This window comes from Prionailurus viverrinus, chromosome B3 (genome assembly GCF_022837055.1).
Source record: "Prionailurus viverrinus isolate Anna chromosome B3, UM_Priviv_1.0, whole genome shotgun sequence".
Taxonomy (NCBI): Eukaryota; Metazoa; Chordata; class Mammalia; order Carnivora; family Felidae; genus Prionailurus; species Prionailurus viverrinus.
In genome coordinates this window covers 24795091-24815046 of record NC_062566.1, presented here as the reverse complement: position 1 = coordinate 24815046, position 19956 = coordinate 24795091, and the positions used below count along the sequence as shown (strand labels likewise).

The following is a 19956-nucleotide window of genomic DNA, read 5'->3' as shown; positions in this document are numbered from 1 at the left end:
AGAAAAAAAATTTTGAGCAAGAAAAGAATATGTAGATTCTGTAGAATATGTAGAGTATGATTACGTTTTTATAGAACTCAAAAGAAGACAAAGGTAATCTATGATTTTAAAAATCAGGATCGCTTTTACATTTGGGGAAGAAGAAGAGAGAGTGAATGAGATGGGCATCAGGAATATTATGGCATGTTATAAAACTATTTTTTTATTTTTTATTTTGGAGTTGTTACAGGGTATGTACAGGGCGTTGTGTTTGTTATTTTTTTAATTTTTATTTATATTATTGCTTTTTCATTTTGGATTTGGTATAGGATATGTTCAATTTGCCATAACTCTTCCAGCTATACAGTTATGATTAGTGCAGTTTTCTTTGTGTTGTGTGCTAATACAAAATTTATTATTATTTTCTAATCATATTGACATCCTAGCCTATGAAGAAAGAATGGTAACAGCATGATGGTTTCAAATTACTGAATACACCTGGGTTTTTCAGTTTTTTTGATGGTTAGTTTTATTGCAAAGAAACATTTTTTCCCATTAAAAACAAAAATTCTTTATTTTCTATCCTAAAAGTATGATTTCTTGTCTAGGATTCACAATAAACTTATTATAGTGTCAAACTGTATTTTGTGCACATAGCGATTAAATGACTAAGGCACTGTACTACCAAAGTCTAGTCAGAAGTCAGTAGTCCACATCTAGCAGAGCATTGTGCTTAGAACATCAGAAGAATCAGACAAACATGTTTGACACATCTTGTGTATAACTCCTGTCTCTCCCTGATGCACCCTCTTATCCCCCCCAAAATACTTAAGTATTTCAAAGATATTTCAAGGCTTGATGAACTATAGCATGCTCTTAGAAGAAACATAAAGGTAGTGGTATAATAGCAGATTGCGGTGATCGTTTGTATGCATAGAAACTAATACAGTGTACCATAGAATTGCTCTTGCCTGTCCCCATGCCAGAGAAATGCAAAGAGCTCAGAGATGTTCCTTTCACAAGACTTGTAAACAATTCAGAAATTGTAAAGAAATAATCATTGGTTGAGTTCTATAATGCTGACTTAAGATTCTCCCTAAAATAGCTGAAATGGTGAAAAAAATATATGGAGATGGTTAGGTATGAGATTATCTTGTATTGCCAAGGAAAAAAGTAATACGAGAGGAAATCTTTGTGACAGTTAGTTTGTCTTGTTAGGTGGTAATTAGCATTACAAGATGATCTGCTTTTTAAAATTATTGCTAAAATATTCTGTGTAAAACAGTTTTGCCCTCTGCATGGAGCACTCCATCCCCTCCCCCTTTTTTTTGCCTGTTTCAGAACCTCAACCAGAAAAGCCTGTGCTGACCCTTTCCCCAATATATAGTTGGTTCCCTATTATTCTTATAGAGCACCTTCCCTTTTTCTTCAAGGTACTTATCATAATTGAAATTATTTTATTTATGGTTATTTGATTGGTGTTGTTCTCATCCACTAAATTTTAAGCTTCATGGGGGCAGCAACTATGTCTTCTGTGTTCACCAGTTTCAACCTCCTGTTCCTAGCACTGCATAAACATTCAATAAGTATTTGTAGAATAACTGAACCAACAGAGTGTTTGACACTACAACTAAATATTTCATTTGGTGATCATTCTATGCCTGAGAAATTGGGCTAATTTCTACTTGTATTTCTGTCTAGAATGTAGCAGATCAGATTGCATTTCAAGTTGCTGGTGGATTAACAGCCCTTGAACACATTCTTCAAGTAGTAGTCCCAACCACAAATGTGAACACAGCCTCACGAATTCCTCTTAAGTAAGTATAGTTTTTTAATCTGTCTTTCACGTTTCATTTGTGAGTCATTTCTGCTCTATGGTTTCCATATGGGAGACCACAAGAAACTTGTATGTGTATTCAGGCTTGAATAGCAAAAGCTTACACTCCCCATTAGGGAGAAAAACAGAGGTGCTCGACTTTACTTACAAAACTCAAATCGAGCCTAAAAGCCTTAAAAAGGAAATCTCCTTGGTCTATGACCTTCTCTAATCCTAAAACAAGAAGAATGGATGAACTCCTGGGCAGCTTTAACTGCTTACATAAATTGAACAGAACTGAATAGTAGTAGCAAAAAGGTAGTACAAGAAGAGGTAAGTACATTAACAAAGGCCTGAGCTGTGAAATTTGAAGAAATCCCTAACATACAGGAAGATTAGTCTGAAGCCAAGACTGCCATAGTCTAGAGTCCTAGCCAAATAGCTGGCAACTGAATTGCAGTTCAGTCTTTAACTGCAAATTGCTCTTTGTCATATGGATCCTGCACAAGCTTTGGACCCAAGATCTGCTTTCCTCTTCTTTCAAGTCACTCTGTGATCCCTGGCCGCCCGGGATATAGTAGCAGACAGCTTTATTTCAGAAGTACTACATTCTGGAGGGGTAGCATGCACGGTTTCTGGATATTTTGTGGAGACTCTTATTTACAGAGTTTAAATGAGAAGTTTTGATAAAAGTTTACTTGTACCACTGAGAAAACTTAAATATTTAGTTGGCCCAACAAAAGTGAGTGCTTTATTTGTCCACTGGATACTACAGAAATTGCAAGAATACATCATCTTTTCTCCTGAGAGACATTTTGGTAAAATAAAAATAGCACTGGCTTTGGAGTTGGACAAACCTGGATTCCGGTTTTACCTGTGCCAGTGACGAGCTGGGAGAATTGGGGCAAGTGCCTTATTCTTGTGGCATCTGTTTCCTCATTTGGTTACTCAGGGGTAGTCATATGCACCTCATAGTGCTACTCTGGGGATTGGATGAAATTACGTATGTGAGAGTTTTTGTCAACCTCAAAGTGTTATATAAATGTTAGGTAACAGTTTTTAAGTAGTAGTTTTGCCTGCTTTAAGACAGTGTTATATTATCTCTTCGAAATGATACATTTCTAAGAACAAACTGATAGTGAAGTTAGTTTAGGTTCCTTTGCTCTACTGACAAAGTAGAGATTAATAAAAGAAGCTATAGGTATCCTTTGAGTCAGGATATCTTTCTGTGTAGCAGAAAGTTCTACATCAGTCACATATAGCACACATGGAAGTTTTCTAACCCAGGATAGTTGATATTTCTTATCAAAATGGACTTTAGTGACAGTGTGTTGTTATCACTCAGTGTTTGTTAATTGACAGGGAGAGAGGAAATAAATTTGAGATAAGAAAGGAAATGGCAGGGGCCCCTGGGTGGCTTAAGTGTCTGACTTTGGCTCAGGTCATGATCTTGCAGTTCGTGAGTTCAAGCCCCATGTCGGGCTCTGTGCTGACAGCTGGGAGCTGAGTCCTGCTTCAGATACTGTCTCCTCTCTCTCTGCCCATCCCCCACTCGTACTCCATCTCTGTCTCTCAAAAATAAATGAACATTAAAAAAAATGTTTTTTAAAAAGAAAGGAAATGGCATTTGATTCTTTGGGACAGGGCTTTGATAACTGTTAATCATTCATATTGTTCATCTTAAGTGCACCTGTAGGGGCACCTGGGTGGCTCAGTCAATTAACTGTCTAACTCTTGTTTTCTTTTTTTTTCTTTTTAAATTTTTTTTAACGTTTATTTATTTTTGAAGGAGAGAGAGACAGAGAATGAGGAGGGGAAGGGTCAGAGAGAGAGGGACACACAGAATCCAGAGGGGCTCCAGGCTCTGAGCTGTCAGCACAGAGCCCGATGTGGCACTAGAACTCAACGAGCTATGAGATCATGACCTGAGCTGAAGTCAGATGCTTAACTGACTGAGCCACCCAGGCACCCCTGACTCTTGATTTCCACCCAGGTCATGATCTCGCAGTTCATAAGATCGAGCCCAGTGTCAGGCTCACTCTCTTGCTCTCTCTCTCTCTGTCTCACAAATGAAATAAATAAACATTAAAAAGAGTAAAATTAAATGCACCTATAGTTTTTTGTTTTGTCTTGTTTTGCTTTTTTTGGTTTTGTGGTAGGTTTAAACATGCATGAGACTGAGCTCTCTGGCTGGTAACTTAGATGCCTGTTTTACAAAAGCTACATTTGTCATTGTGGCAAAAAGCATGCTTTGGTGCTTATCTGTGCCTATCATTTTGGGAACAGAAGAAGTTTCCATACTTTCTAAAAAGACCTGAGCAAGAGTTAGTGCACCAACATTGGAAACAAGCTCTGGAATCTTGGGATCCCAGCCCAGTACTCCTCTGATGGTCACCAGCTGACCACAGTGCTAGGATTGAGAGTTTGTTTCTTCATCTCACCTTAGGCCAATAGATTTGTGTGTTCATCCAGGCACTGCTTGCTAAGCGAGGCCAACACTCAGGGCAGTGGACATCGAGCAGTGACTCTAAGATTCTCTTCTCCTGAGCACAGCTCAAGATCATGTTGACTTTCTAAACTAGCCTCCCTTCTCAGGGCTAGAGGATTAAGTCTGAGAGTGTTATGCTGCTTACTTAGAAAGGGGCAAGAGAAATGCCACAGCTGTGTGAGATTTAGTATGGACTCAGACACTCTGGTGGGCATGAGTCAGTGGCTTAACTCAGAAAGTGTTCTTTCTCATATTCCTTCCAACTACTATTCTGTACAAAACAGTTGTTTTGCTTTTGTTAGAACCAGGGAAAACCCATAGAATTGCTTGAATCCTTGCATCCTTGAGAGGACTTAGTTAGGATGTGGTATTCCAAAATCAACCTTCTTAACCAATGTGTTCCCGTAAAATTGTTTTCAGTGCCAAGAAAGATCACCCTGAAACAAGGCAATTTTCATTTCATGTTTTATCTACTTTTGGGATTACTCATATTAATTTGCCTGTTAATTTTAATTGCAGAAAACAAGTACAAAAGAATGAATGAATATTCTAGCCTTTTCTTTGGTTTGGGCTAGTAAGAATTGTTTATTACAGCTTTTAATATTTGAAAATAGATGGTAGTTTGTCATTTTCTTTGGACATAGAGAATGCCTCAAGTGATGTAAATAAGAAGATAGATCTGATGTGATTAGAAGCTGTGGTCAAAGCTTTGTGTTGTGTTTTTATAACAGATTTACAGAGCAGCAATGATAATAGAAGGGAGAGTTGGTACTTACTGGCATTCTACATATCCAAACCCTTTTCAGGCAGCAATAGATGTTCATAATTCACAAAGAAACCCACATCCCCTTTCGGGCCATGATCACTAGGCTAAGTCATCCCCAGGTTGCCTTTCACTTCCTTGGTATTCCTATTTCTTGACACTCGTAGACAATGAAGGACCCAAATGGTTAACTCTCCAAGCCACTCTAGGTTGTTCAATGGAAAACTCACCAGGCCCCCTATTTCTTCTCTGTTAGCCGTGCTTATCTTCCTTAATTGCACCTCTGGACCCAATTTTTATATAGAAGTACTATAGTTTCATCAACACAGAACAATGCAGATGGTATAGTATAGCAAAAAATAAATAGGCTCTGGAGTCAGATCTGAGTTTAAATTCTTTGCTTTTCACTTATTAGTTATATGACATTGGTCCAAATTGCTTGTTATAACAGAGCCTCAGTTAAATGGTAACACTACCTTGTTGAGTAGGACTTGTTGGCTGTTGTGAGAATTAAAAGTGTGTGTGTTTGTTAAGTGCCCTGTGCAAAGAAAGCACTTAGTTAATATCAGTGTGTTTTGTTGTGGTTGTTATGATGTTGACTTGATATTATCTTAATTAACTGAGCTTTAAATCCCCAATTCTGTGCCACTTTGGCTTCTAAAAAGCTATAATCTGTTTTTACTTGTGCATTTGTTTTTTCATCTTAAGCACAAACTTCATCCTGATAAATTTTAGTCTTGCCTGTCAAGATCCATTTTGGATCCTGATTTGACCTCTAACTTAGTGTCTTTTTCTTTAACTTTGTGTCAGACCTAAAGTTGATCTGTAGAATATATGCATCTTCATCTAAATCACTGAAAAAAATATCCACCGGGTTAGGGAATAGTTCAGTTTAGCACTTTATTAATGAACTATCTTGTACTCCATTTATTGTATTGCCATCTCCCCAAATAGACTGTAATTCCTTGGGACCAGAAACCATAGTAAATACATTACTTTTATTTTTATAAAAACAATATTAGTGTAAATCATAATGGCATCTTAATAAATATCATTTGAATACATGAATTAATTATTTTTCCCATGGATAGAAATCAAGCAGGAAAAGAGCTCACTGCATCAGGGCGCCTGGGTGGCTCAGTTGGTTAAGTGTCCGACTCTTCATTGCAGCTCAGGTCATGATCTCATGGTTCATGAGATCGAGCCCCATGTTGGGCTCTATGCTGACAGTGCAGAGCCTGCTTGGGATTCTCTCCCTGCCTCCCACCCCTGTTTGCTCATATTCTGTCTCTCATTCAAAATAAAGAACTTTAAAAAAAAAAAAAAGAGCTTACTGCATCAAATACTTGACTCTGTGGATTTGAAATATGATCACATCTCAGTCAAAAAGGGTCCTTGATTTTGACCACTCTTTAGGAATTTTTTTTAATTTTGTCTTTAAATTCCTATGTATTTATAATTAAGTCAAGTATCTATAACTGCCACTTACTGAAAAAGCCAAATGGGGATGCTAGAACTGTACTCTTGGTCATCCTTACCACAGTTTTAGAATCACAGCACATTGGTATATTATGAGATGGTCCCGATTTTAAACTATGTTAAAAATAGATACTTCTCGCTGCTGTGTTCTTTATAAAGTAAACCTGTTTATTCATATCAAACAAATTAAGTTGTTTTCTTTTTTTTTTTTTTTTTTTTGCTTTATGGTATATACATCTATGTATAATAAATCGGTCTTAGGTAAAACAGCAGTCACTGAATATAATAATAAAAGTAAATAAATTTAGAATGATGTGAGGTGGAGCTTTGCTTCCTAGGAAGATCATTTACAAGATACCACAAATTTATTCTCCAGAGTAAAATAAAAGAAAACTTGTGATTTTGTGCAGTTTATTCACTTGGCAGTATTGCCTGTACTTGATCCTTTGCGTTGGTAAGGAGACAGACCTTACTTAACATTACTGGGTATATCCTTAGTGCTGGTCACTCTTCTAGGGGCTTTGTATGCCTTCCCTATTTACTCCTCACAGTCACTAGCAGCCTCATCTGTGGCCTGCTACCAGAATGAGGGTCGACTGCCGTCATGTTTGGAACGTGACTGACTGCACCCTGAGGGAGCCATAATATCCCTTTTGAAAGCATGTTTATTCATTCCAAATAGCAACAAGAATGTTCAGAATTGCTTTCCCATGATTATTGAGGTTTTGTCTCTAAAGGCTCCTGTTCCCTTTTCTTGGTCTTATAATACACAATAGAGACTGGTGGAGTTCATCTTATAATGGAAAAGAGATATTCCTTTGTGTTCCAGAAGCAGGTAAATAATCTAGGGCTTCTAGGACTTTCAATCCTAATGACCAGGGGAAAAAACTATTTTCCAGGGAGTCCCTTCTTAGGATCAGTTATAAGCATATGTGGACATGGGAATGGGACTGCCACATTTAGGAACCATTCCAAATAGACCCTGTCCATAGGGAACTTAGAATCATAGAAAATGAGATGGATTAAACTCTAAGTATCATTAGAGCCTGCTGTATTACCTTGGTGGAACAGGCACTCTGGTGGTGTACACAAACTTCAGAAAAGGAATGTTTTGCTGCATATCCAGTGTCTGCAAACTTAGTTTCCTGAGATGCCTGGCCTCATGTGGTCTATAGCGTACTTCTTACTCTGGTCTCCTGACTCACTTGTCTGTTCTTTTGGGGGCTCATTTACTTTGCCTTTTTGTTTTGTTTTGGGTTTGTTGTTGTTGTTGTTGTTGTTGTTGTTAAATTTGTTAAATCTTTGCCTTTCTCTTCAAGTTGCAACACAATCCATACTCTGTTAATTCAGCTTTCACCATGAGTTCCTCCCCTATTATCCTTTCATCTCTCTTCTTGGTTTGTCATACTTACTTCATATCTGTTGTCGTTTTCCTGGGTGTTTTGAATACTACCTGTTCTAAGCATTACACCATGCCTCTTCTTAGCAGCTCTGTTTTATGCCATGTGATGCTCCCTCAATGGCCATACCTGATTCAACCAAGAGTGGACATTTGACTGGAGCAGCCAATCTATAGACTAGCCAACAATATCAGACTTAAAACTCAGCCCAGAAAGTTAAACTGAGCCAGTCAAATATCTCTCTCAGGAATTTGCAGTTGGAAAGTTGTACAACTCCAGCTCATTTTTTCTAGTGTATTTGAATTTGAAAAATCACGTTGAGTAACTTCTGGGATGGCCATTACAGGGCTCTGTTCACTCCAAGTTTAGCAGGGCTAACGAAGGCCATTTGGGAAAAAAGGAGGAGAACAGAACTGTTTCAGGAGAGAGAAGGGAGATGGAAATGAGAGCGGGTCCAGTCTACAGAGCTGCCATTGTTTCTGCCCTCCTGAGGTCTAGTAGTTCATTTTCTCCTGGATTCATGGGAAGTTCCCAATAACCTTCAATAAATGCCTCTTTTACTTGAGATATTTTTAGTGAATTTCTGTCCCTTCAAACCAAAAGAGCCTGATACTTTTAAATACAAATATTAAAGATTTCTTAAATTCTAGATTGGGTTGAAAATACTTGACTGTGTTATAGAGCCTTCCTTGTGACCTCTTTTGTTTTTCTAAATTCTTTCCTATCAAGAAAGAATGAATGCCCACAGTCTAAAGTAGAAATAGAGAGAAAACACGCTCTACAAGTTCTCTAGAGTATAGTTCTTTATGAACATTAAATGTCTCTACAAGCTGGGACTGGCTGAACTTTCCTTCTCTCTGCTAACCCCAGTTTGGAGACTCTGTATAGAAAATTATGTAGATTAAACTTTCTGTCTCTGGTTGCTAAGGCAAACACACTTAAGTAGCATACTCTGGAGTGCAGAGCTTATCTTCAGGATCAAAGGTAAGAAAATGTGTTATATATTATTCTTTAAGAATAGAAGTGCCTGGGTGGCTCAGTCAGTTAAGTGTCAGACTTTGGCCCAGGTCATGATTTCACAGTTCATGAGCTCAGGCCCCATGTCAGGCTCTGTGCTGACAGCTCAGAGCCTGGAGCCTGCTTCGGATTCTGTGTCTCCCTCTCTCTCTGCCCCTTCCCCACTCACACTCTGTCTCTCTGCTTCTCTCTCTCTCAAAAATAAATAAACATTAAAACACAAATAACAGTACTATTCATATTTTTTATAGCTCTCAAGTGTTAACTTTCTTGGTGGCCCTCAGTCCCAGATCAGTTACCTCATCATTAACATTATAATTAGGAATTAGTTTGAATCCTGGTAACATTTACAAACAACTGAAAAGTGTATTTCTTTAGACCCTGCTCTCTCAGACTTGATCATAATGGGCCATAGTCCAACTTTTTGATAAAAATAAGTTTGTTCATGAGAAACCCAATCATTTCACAAGTTATTTTTGGAAACTGGAAAACAGTTGCCTATTTTGACTCCGAGACTATGATGTTTAGAAGGTGAGAAGACTGTGAGGTCAATTGTCCCTCCCCCTCAAATCCTGGCAGCATGATGCAGCTCGGAACAGTAATCACGCGCTACAAGATAGAGCTTCATTATATTTTTAAGAACTGAATAATATGCCTTTAATAGCACGGTTTCAGTCACTAGGAGAAAGAGACAGCATTTGTAAAAGACAAATTGTCCTCTGTTAGTTAAGTCATTTTACAGTACCTAACAGAAAGAAGAAAAGCATTGGCTTATCCCATTTCAGGGCAACCCTTTTGGGGATTGCAGTCTTGTTTCTCTCAGGGAAACCAAACAGTATCTCCATATTATTCAACATTTATCTCAGAGTATGGCTTACTTAAATACCTGATGCAAACTTCAGAGCGTTGTATCATCTCTTATTCCTTCCTCTCTCTCACCCAATAAGAAATGCAAAACTTCATTCTAGAGGGGGTTGTTGTTTTACCAAAATTGCATTGGTAGATGCTGGATTCATGTTTTCTAATACAAGTAGACTTGAAACTTTATTTGTAGTTCAGTCTACGTTAAGGCATTTGTTATCATGTAGAAAGCTCTCCAGGTATAATTTGTCAAACATTTTTGGTTATCTATCTGGTTAAGAAAATCTTTAACTGGACTATCATTGTTAAATCACTCCTGGAACATTATTCACATCTTAACTGAGGTTCTCACTTGCTTGCCATTTTCTTTGCACTATTACCTTTTCCTGGGAATTATTTTCACCAAGCCTAGCTATTGACTCAAAGATCAGGTTAATTGCCTTATTGAAAATCAAAGTGCGTGTAAATAGTTCTCTACATTGACAGTTGAGTTAAGGTAAATACAGATCTCTCACCTTTTCAAATTGATGCATTCTAACAAAGATGGTTATAAGGTTAATTTCTATTAAGTAAATCCAATTTTCTTATTAATTTCCTTCATAAAGTCAACAATGAATTTCTATGGGCAAAGTATCAATGCATTACATAATCGTTGAAGAGCATGTAGCCAAGTCATTTGGTGTTCTAGACAGTGTAACACAGCAGTCTTGTTGAAAACACACTTCAGCACTTTCAGAACCATGAATTATGTAGCACTCTCCTAACTTTGTAACTCTCTTTTCTTGTCACCTTCTGGGACTTGAATCCTTGAAAACTACCTAAAGAGGATGAAGATTATATCATATTTTACAAGTACATACCACAGTCTAACACATAATGTATGTTAGGCTAAAATTTACTTCTGTAAACATACTCACTTTTCCACTTGGCTAGCTCTAGAGCTCAAGCCAAAAATACCTGTATTTAGAATTAGAGAAAGGGGAATATAATGCACTAATGGATTAAACTTACCTGGGTTTCAGTGTCAGGGCATTAGGGTTCAAATACCAGCTTTGCCAGTATTTGATGTGAGACTTGTCTCATAAGGCCTTATTGGCTGTAGTATTTTTCATCTGGGAAATAGGAGAAAGATTCCTGTTTCACAGGGTTGTTGTAAAGATGAAATGCTAATATGTATAAAGGGGCTTTGTGAATTGTCATACTCTAACATGGGACGCCAGTGGCATCTGGGGCAGAATGCAGGATTGTCCTTCACACTGTAAGGTGTATGGCATCCTTTGGCCCATTAAATAACATTAAATAGCCATTAGATACCTGTGTTCCCATTGTTTTGACAACCAAATATGTCATTACACATTTCTACCTTTTACTTACAGGATTAATACCATCCTGATTGTGAACTATGTGCTGGGCAATAGAGTTGTGGAAATAAATAAAACATTGTCCGTATCCTCAGGAAGCTCACTTGTTAGGGGGTGAGCTAACCAAGGAAAGATGTAATTTAGTACAGTGTGCTAAGTAAAACTATAGAAGTATGCACCAAGTACAGAAATAGCACAGAGGATGGAGTAGTTAACTGCCAGGGGAGGACACAGAGTTATAACATCCAAACTGGGTTTTAAAAGAAAAGATTCAGGGGCGCCTGGGTGGCGCAGTCGGTTAAGCGTCCGACTTCAGCCAGGTCACGATCTCGCTGTCCGTGAGTTCGCGTCGGGCTCTGGGCTGATGGCTCAGAGCCTGGAGCCTGTTTCCGATTCTGTGTCTCCCTCTCTCTCTGACCCTCCCCTGTTCATGCTCTGTCTCTCTCTGTCCCAAAAATAAATAAACGTTGAAAAAAAAATTTTTTTTAAAGAAAAGATTCAGAGTTTGCCAAATTAACAAATCTTCCTCAGTTAACAGACAGCACAGCATGTACAAGATCATGGAGGCCTGAAATAATAGGGTGTGCTTAGGGAGCTGTACACGTTAGAACAATATCAGAAATATTTAGGTATGAATGAATTGGGCAAATGACAATTCAGGGAAAAGTAAAAGGCATCCATTCCTTATTTATTTCACATTTGGGGGCGGAGGGAGTTCCTGTCAGTTTTATTCACTCATCTATAATTGTTGCCACTATCTTAATTTCAGCCCTATTGCTTATACTGTTATTACCAAATACAAAGAGGAATTCAGTCATTTAACATACTTTTATTGCCACGGACCTGGTGCTTTGTTTATCGTGGTGGATAGAAGATGTGCAAGAGAACCTTTGCGAAGGAGTGCTTAGAACCCCTGCAGGACACTTGGCGTTTTCAGAAGTACAAGAGTAGTAAAACTGCTTTATAAATATATTAGATTTGTTAACAGAGTTTTTGGCACGTCTTCCCCAATGTTATCACTGATATAAATGAAGAAACTAAGGCTTAAAAATATTAAAGGATTTGTCATCAGTCATCACGTTGGCAGCTAGGACTGAGCATCCTGTTCTGGTGTCTGTTTTCTGTACCTTCCTGCCTTGTTGTTTCTGATATGTGAGCACGTAACTTTAGCCATTTTAATAAAAATAAAATACCATTTCATTAATATCTTATAAAAAATTACTGTCATTATTCCTGTGGGTTGCTGGAGTTTTGTTGTTGTTGTTATTGTTACTTGTTTGTTGTTTAGTTTTTGACTTTTGGTGGGGGAGAGACTGGTTTTGGATTTTTTTTTTTTTGTAGTGGTTTGTTGGTATACGTATAGGAAATGTTTGTGGAATCATTTTTCCCACCTAGGAGCCAAAGAGGGACAAGAGGAAGTGATCTAACAAAAAATGAGAAAGAAAGACAAAAACCACTCATAACTGTTTATAAGACAAAATGTCCAGGGAATATTTAGCAATGAAGTTGAAAAAAGAAATAGAACATTTCAATATTACCTTAAATACCTTTTTCAGAACTTAAATCAGGTGGCACATATGGAGAAAACTGATCATAGTATTTACTCCTGTTATTACCTGTTCTAGATATTATGGAGTTAGAAACCAAGTACCACTTCATGTGCCCACTACATCATAGCCCTCGGTAAATGTTAATAAAATGGTACTTGCCAGTGTGGGTGAAATCTGGAATACAGCCCACTGTTAATAAATAATTCCTCTTTTCTAAGCAGGATTGTTTGAATATAATTCTAAATATCTGTTTTTAGATCCAAGCTTACTAAAAGTGACTAACTTTCCCTAAGACAATAAAAGTAAAAAATTATTTTGCAAGCCAATTAGCCATAGTGATTGGTAAATACTCTTCTCCATTTGACATATTGAAGCATTTTGTTTGTGTCTCAAAAGGCTGCACAGAGATGGTTACATTTGACAGCTGTTGTACCACTAATAAGATTAAAGTAAAGAAATTAGTTTTGTCGACTTTAATCTGCTGTTTAACACTGCAAACCACCTGGGGTCTTCTCCAGGGTCTGCATGTCTAATTGTGAATTTAAAATTACATAACCAGATCCTACTTATAAATATATCTAAAGATTTGCTAACGGTAACTGTCTTGTTACTAGACCAGACAGTTTAGCACTAGACTTTAAAATTAATGTTTTAATTTGGCAGTCACCCTGCATTTTTAAATGTATTATTCTAATCTTTGAAACATAACACCTTCTCAGCGGGAGGTTAATTTTAGGAAATGAAGAAAGTTTCATTAGGTTGGTGCTTAAGATATGTACGATTTTTCCATCTAAAATTAGAATATATCTATGGAATAATTAAATTGCCAGTTCTAATTGTACCAAATTGACCAATTAAAAAAAAAAAAACAAAAAAACCTTGAGATAACACATCTAGGTGAAGGTTTCTTACTGCTTGCTCTGGGCACCATTATTATTAGGAAAATAGTTTACTTTAAAAATTAATGTTGGTGTTATTAAAATGTTATGTTGTAGAGAAGTTTCTGGGTGGCTTAGTTGGTTAAGCATCTGACTTAGGTCATGATCTCATGGTTCATGAGTTCGAGCCCCACATCAGACTCTGTGCTGACAGCTCAGAGCCTAGAGCCTGCTTCGGACTTGGTGTCTCCCTCTCTCCACCCCTCTGCTCATGCTCTGTCTCTTTCTGTCTCTCAAAAGTAAATAAACATTTAAAAAAAAGTTATGTTGTAGAATGTGATATGCAGTGCAATAATCCTTTGTGATTATTACATTGAGTTTTAATGCAAACTGAAGCGTAGGGTACATATAATTTATAACCCCACAGCGAAGGTCATTTGGTCAGGCAGTCTTATTAGCATCCCTTGAAGACCCCCCCATCTTTTTTTTTAATGTTTATTTATTTTTGAGACAGAGAGAGAGCTTGAGCGAGGGAGACACAGAATCTGAAGCAGGCTCCAGGCTCTGAGCTGTCAGCACAGAACCTAACGCGGGGCTCAAACTTGTGAAACGCGAGATCATGACCCGACCTGAAGTCGGCCACTTAACTGACTGAGCCACCGAGGCACCCCGAAGACCCCCCATCTTGATCTGAGCTTTATTGTTCCTGAATGTTGGTTCCCCCACTGGCCCTGCTTACCCCAAGTGTTCTGGCATCAGACAAATGGATCAGGAACAAGAAAGGCAGTGTGGCTTTAGACTAGTCTTCACAGCACCCTTGGAAAAAAATTTCCCTTCACCCACAGCTCATGCTGATCCAAATGTCCCATTATCCATTGCAAAAAAAAAAAAAAAAAACTTCCCAAATTCTGACACAAGTTCACCTTTTCTGTGGTCACAAAAATGTCAAAACTGAATAATACACAGGTGTATTGGGCATCACAATCGGAAGTGGAGTTCAGTTTGCCTGCCTGCTGCCTCTAGGGTTAGCACCTTGAAGAAGTTGGTGGGCACTGACTCTTGCTTCTTGCTGATTACCCAATACTACTTCACATAGGGCTTTCCATCAGCCTCCATCCTGCAGGCAAACCCAGATACACATGACCGTTCAGGGCTCCCAGGGAGTCTGGTCAGACCCAGGCCACCACCTTCAGGACTGACTTGACCTCCTCTCATCATGAAACCTCTGTGCCTTTCATGGCTTCCCTAGGAGGCTGGAAGCTCCCTACAGGGTAGAGACTAGCTTTTGCCCTGTTTTCCCCATGCCCATCACTGGATCAGGCAGAATGGGTAGTGGCACTAAATACCACTGAAAGAAAAAAAAAACTAAGGAGAATATGTTAGGAAATGACTATAGTATAGCTGATAACCTGATAGTATAGCTAATACAACCTCATTGAAGATGAGGAATGAGTATGGCATATGCCAAGATATGTTTCAACTGTCTTTAGTATTGGTGGTGGTAATTTTGTTTTACTGAAATTGTTGTGTGTTGTAGTATAAAGCAGGTGAATAATTATGGATATTCTAATTCTGTCATCCTCAGTGCATTTGAGGGCTAAGATTTTCTGTGTCAAAGAAAGAATAGAGAGCTATTATATAGAAGAGTTTAAAGGGGAAAAAAATCCCTTAGTCCTGAATTTGAATCTGAAATATCACTATGCATTCGTAAGATATTTTATCTTTAAGTAGGTGGCATGGTTCCTACCTCTACTCATTCTAATGAGTGTTTAAAAAATAGAATAGTGGAAAATGTGGTTAATTAGTGTGTTAATATATTCCACAGCTGTATATTCTTGTATATTGTGCTTGAAACAAGGAAAGCGGTTGTCCCTTCATTAGACATTTCTGGGCTCAGCCAACTCAGTGCTGCACACTGTGATGGCTCCAAAGAGGATGAATCAGTCAAGGACCTTGCCCAGAAGAAATTTAGAGTAGTCCCATAATAGAATAGAGTTCTCAGTGGTTCAAAAGGAGTGTTTTCAGCCTCAAGAATTGGCGTAGGCAGCTCTCAAGTGGCCACTCCTGTAAGGCCAGGCCTAGGTCACAGGCTTCATTCTGGGGGTGGCCACTTGCTTGGTGGGTCCACTTAGGGTATTTGAATCCTAACTGCAGTTGGATCTCCCTAGTATGAGATAACTCTTTTTTTTTTTAATGTTTATTTATTTAATTTGAGAGAGAGCACGCACTCTAGCAAGGAGAGGGGCAGAGAGAGAAGAAAGAGAGTGCTGTTAGCGCAGAGCCCAATGCAAGACTCAATCCCACAAACGGGGAGATCATGACCTGAGCTGAAACCAAGAGTTTCAGCTCACTTAACTGACTGAGACACCCAGGCACCCCTCAGATAACTCTTTTTAATACTATCTAAAGAAATTATTTTAGTTTGGAGCTTTATAAAGACAAAGCATAATTTAAGAATGACAGTTTTTATAAACTATATACTATTTATTAAATGCTTAACGCAAATCAAATATATTTTGTAAAATATATTTTGAGGCTCTAGTTTTAACATTCTTTTCTCCCTTCCCTAAGGAACTGGTATTAAATACTCTAGTTCTGTGTGTTCTGATTCAGTTTCAATAATCTTCTTTGCTAAAACAAATTCTATATCATTTGCTAACCACCCTCTGTTTTGTGAGGATCTGTCACATTTCCACACTTATCCACATCAGGCAACCAACCCCTTTCTTACATGAAGGTTGAAACAGTAATTGATAAAACTTCCTGCAGCTGTATGATGTGACTCTGGTATTTGCTGTGCCTACTTGGCATAGAATTTTGCCCTGCAGGACCATATAACTAAAGGAGTATATAACTATGCATCATTTATCAAATGCTTAATGCAACCAAAGGAATTTGGTAAGTTATATGTACTGGGGCTCTGGTTGTAAAATGCCCATGGAAGTTGTTTTTAAATGTCTGCAGTCTTCACACAGGTGTAAGACAGTGGATTTTGGTGAACAGTATTTTCCGAAAAGTCTTAACTACTGCAAACTGCATAAGAATATAAACTATGTAATTCCTAAGTTATATTATCATACCCTCTTAGGCTACAACCACCTGGGGCTTTTCTAATTAATTATTTCATAGGGTATAGGTACTAATCTTAATGTCTGAGTTTTACTAGTGTTTTATTACTCCTTTTAATATGGAAATATGTTACTGTACTGATTGCCAAAATATCCAGTTTTGTGATGCCTTTTCTCTCCTCGCTTTTCAGAGGCAACATTTTCAGTGAGAAGACTTACTGACACAAGATTCACTCATGCAGTCACAATCATTTGGGGCACAAAGCCTTTATCTAAGCCAGCCGCAGTGTACTTTTGACAGAATGGGCAATAAGATTTTAATGTCTTCTCAGAAGATACTTTTCAAATCTGGGGCTTTCTGTTTGATGTTAAAAAGTGCTTCTGGTCATTTGAGTTTTAAATTACAGGGAAAGCCTCCTGGGCAGACCACCCAGGCTGTGTTCAAAGAAGTGATCTTTCTAAGACAGGTGCTTTTCAAATAGAAGTTGTCTTTCAAACAAGTTTTACTGAGAGGACAAGTTTTCCCTGACCCTGAGATTTTTGGGACCCCCCCCCCGCTTTTTTTCTTATCAGAAAGTAGTTTCTTTGTGGAAGTTTCTTGGGGGAGTTTTGTGAGCATAAGATTATATAGATGCACATTCCACACTTACCAGTAAATGCTTTTTCTTTAAAGCACAGAGAGTATTAGGACAAAATCTTATACTTTGTGTTTTTTATGGGTATGTTTATTGATGCCTTATGATATTCCATAAGTGATTTTAGACAAGTTGTAGGGATTTGATTGAATGAAACAGAAAAATTGAAATTAAAAATCAAGGTTATAGGGGTGCCTGGGTGGCTCAGTTGGTTGGGTGTCGGACTTCGGCTGAGGTTCATGGGCTGACAGCTCAGAGCCTGGAGCCTGCTTGGATTCTGTGTGTGTGTGTCTCTCTCTCTCCCTCCCACTCTCTCTTTCTCTCAAAAATGAATAAGCATTAAAAATTTTTTTTAAAAAATCAAGATGATAAAAATTATGGATCAAAACAAAAAGGAAAAAGGCATACAATTATAAAGCTATAAGGTTCTACATTTTTAAGTCCTTAAGGATCTACAATTGTATATATTAATCCTACTATAAAACTACAATACACAAAACCATGTAATATGGCACAATGAATGCTTAACAAAATCATCAGTTAGAGTAGGAAACCAGGGAATATATCCTGTATATAGTTATGATAAAGATACCATTTCAAACCAGTAGAGCAAAAGTGGTTTATTCAATAACCTTTTGGGGGTAGGGGGGATAAATGTAGGTTTCTGGCTCACACCACATGTCAAAATAAATTCTAAACGAATTGATAGTGAATTTATAAAACCATAAAATTACCACACACAATGATCATTCAAGAAAAAATAAAAACAAATGGCTGGATACAACTGTAAAGTTACCTCATCTCATAGCGAAGAAGAACTTTTTAAACAATGAAAGGAAGGGAAGAAAAAATAAAACCACAAAGAAAATAATTGTTAGACTACATAAGATTGTTTAGCTTCGATACATAAAATAATAATACTGTGAAAATAACATGAACAAAATGAAAGGTAGTAGATAAACTGAAAAAAACATTAACAACATGTATTAACCCTTTGCCATAATGAGAGAATCCTTATAAATCACTAAGAAAAAGATGAAAACCTTTTTTATGTTTTTCATCAATAAAGACATCACCTTATTGATGAAAAACAATAAAAATTTTTAAAATAGAGAATAAGAATAATTAACAAAAAGATGAGTAGACATGGCAGCTTCATTTTGAAAAACTTCAATAACCCCTACCTTATCTCACAATCAATTTTAGATCATGGACTTAAGTGTAAAATCTATGAAACTACCAAAAGTGAATTTAAAAGAATATTTTTATAATCTTGAAGTGGAAAGGTTCTTTTAAGTCTGACACAAAACTCAGATGCACTAAAAAAGTTTGACAGATTTTATCAAATAGAAATGAAAACATTCCTTGAAATCTTGCCATTTGCAACTACGTGGATGGAACTAGAGGGTATTATGCTAAGTGAAATTAGTCAGAGAAAGACAAATATCATATGACTTCATTCATATGAGGACTTTGTAAGACACAGAACAGATGAACATAAGGGAAGGGAAGCAAAAATAATATAAAAACAGGGAGGGGAGCAAAACATAAGAGACTCTTAAATATGAGGAACAAACAGAGGGTTATTGGAGGGGTTGTGGGAGGGGGGTGGGCTAAATGGGTAAGGGGCATTAAGGAATCTACTCCTGAAATCATTGTTGCACTATGTGCTAACTAATTTGGATGTAAATTTAAAAAATAAAAAAAATGAAATGAAAACATTCTTTTGACAAAAATAAGTTTAGATAAACTGAAATATTTATTTGCAACATACAGTGATTCAAAGGTTAGCATCTTTATTATTGGTAAAGAGCCTTATAAATCAATAAGAAAAAGACAGCCCTCCCCCATAGAAAAATGGGTATAAGGTATACAGTGATAATTAAAGAAAATGTAAATATTTATGGCCAATAAGAACATGAAAAGGTCTTAAAACACACTAGTAATAAAAATGCAATCTTTAAAAATACTATATGTAGCTGCCAAATTGGTAAAGATTTTTTTAATGAAATTTTCCAGTTTTTGGTAAAAGCATGGAGAAACTCTTTTTCTAAGAGTATAAATCAGTTTTTTTAAAACTCAAATTTTTTTTCCGGAGGGCAATTTGAATTTGGCAGTGTCTATCAAAAATCTTAAAAATGTTCATATTTTTTTATGTAATTTATCATTACTGGAAATTTATCACAAGGTGATACGATGTTTTCAGTACAGCTATTATGAGTATGAGTTGTGCCATTGAGCACATCCTGTGTTTGCTAAGTTCCCAAGCATATAAAGTGGCCCTACCACTATAGAACTTGGGAATTGCTTCCCAATTTTCATGTCTAGGATACAGGCATGAGACCTAAGCTTTGCAACCCAGTATACCTATTCCAGATATCCACTCTGAAGCTGACGAAGCAGGGAGATCCCAGATTCTGTCCTTTTGACAATTGGAAACAGCTGCATGTAGCATGCAAAGTCACAGTGTAAGTTCAAGCTGTGCCATATGGTGCCCACTGGTTTTTTTCATCAGATCAGTTTGGTTGTGTGTGATTTGGGTATTGGTCCTGGCAGTGTAACTTCTGTGCCTGTGTTTTCTAAATCCCATCATATACTCAATAGCCTATCAATTAATTTCCTTTCTGTTTAAGTCAATCAGAGCTTTCTTCTTGTGTCTTG

General features: G+C 37.3%; 1 protein-coding gene across 7 annotated transcripts in view; it reads left to right on the top strand.

Annotated features, from left to right (window-relative positions):
• The window catches only part of SCAPER (S-phase cyclin A associated protein in the ER), a 532470-nt gene that overhangs the window by 362372 nt on the left and 150142 nt on the right, over window positions 1–19956 (top strand). For all 7 annotated transcript variants that reach the window (XM_047863178.1, XM_047863179.1, XM_047863174.1 and 4 more), the window contains one exon: window positions 1681–1796. In XM_047863178.1, coding sequence (XP_047719134.1) covers window positions 1681–1796 — 116 coding nt within the window. The remainder of the gene's footprint in view (window positions 1–1680; window positions 1797–19956) is intronic.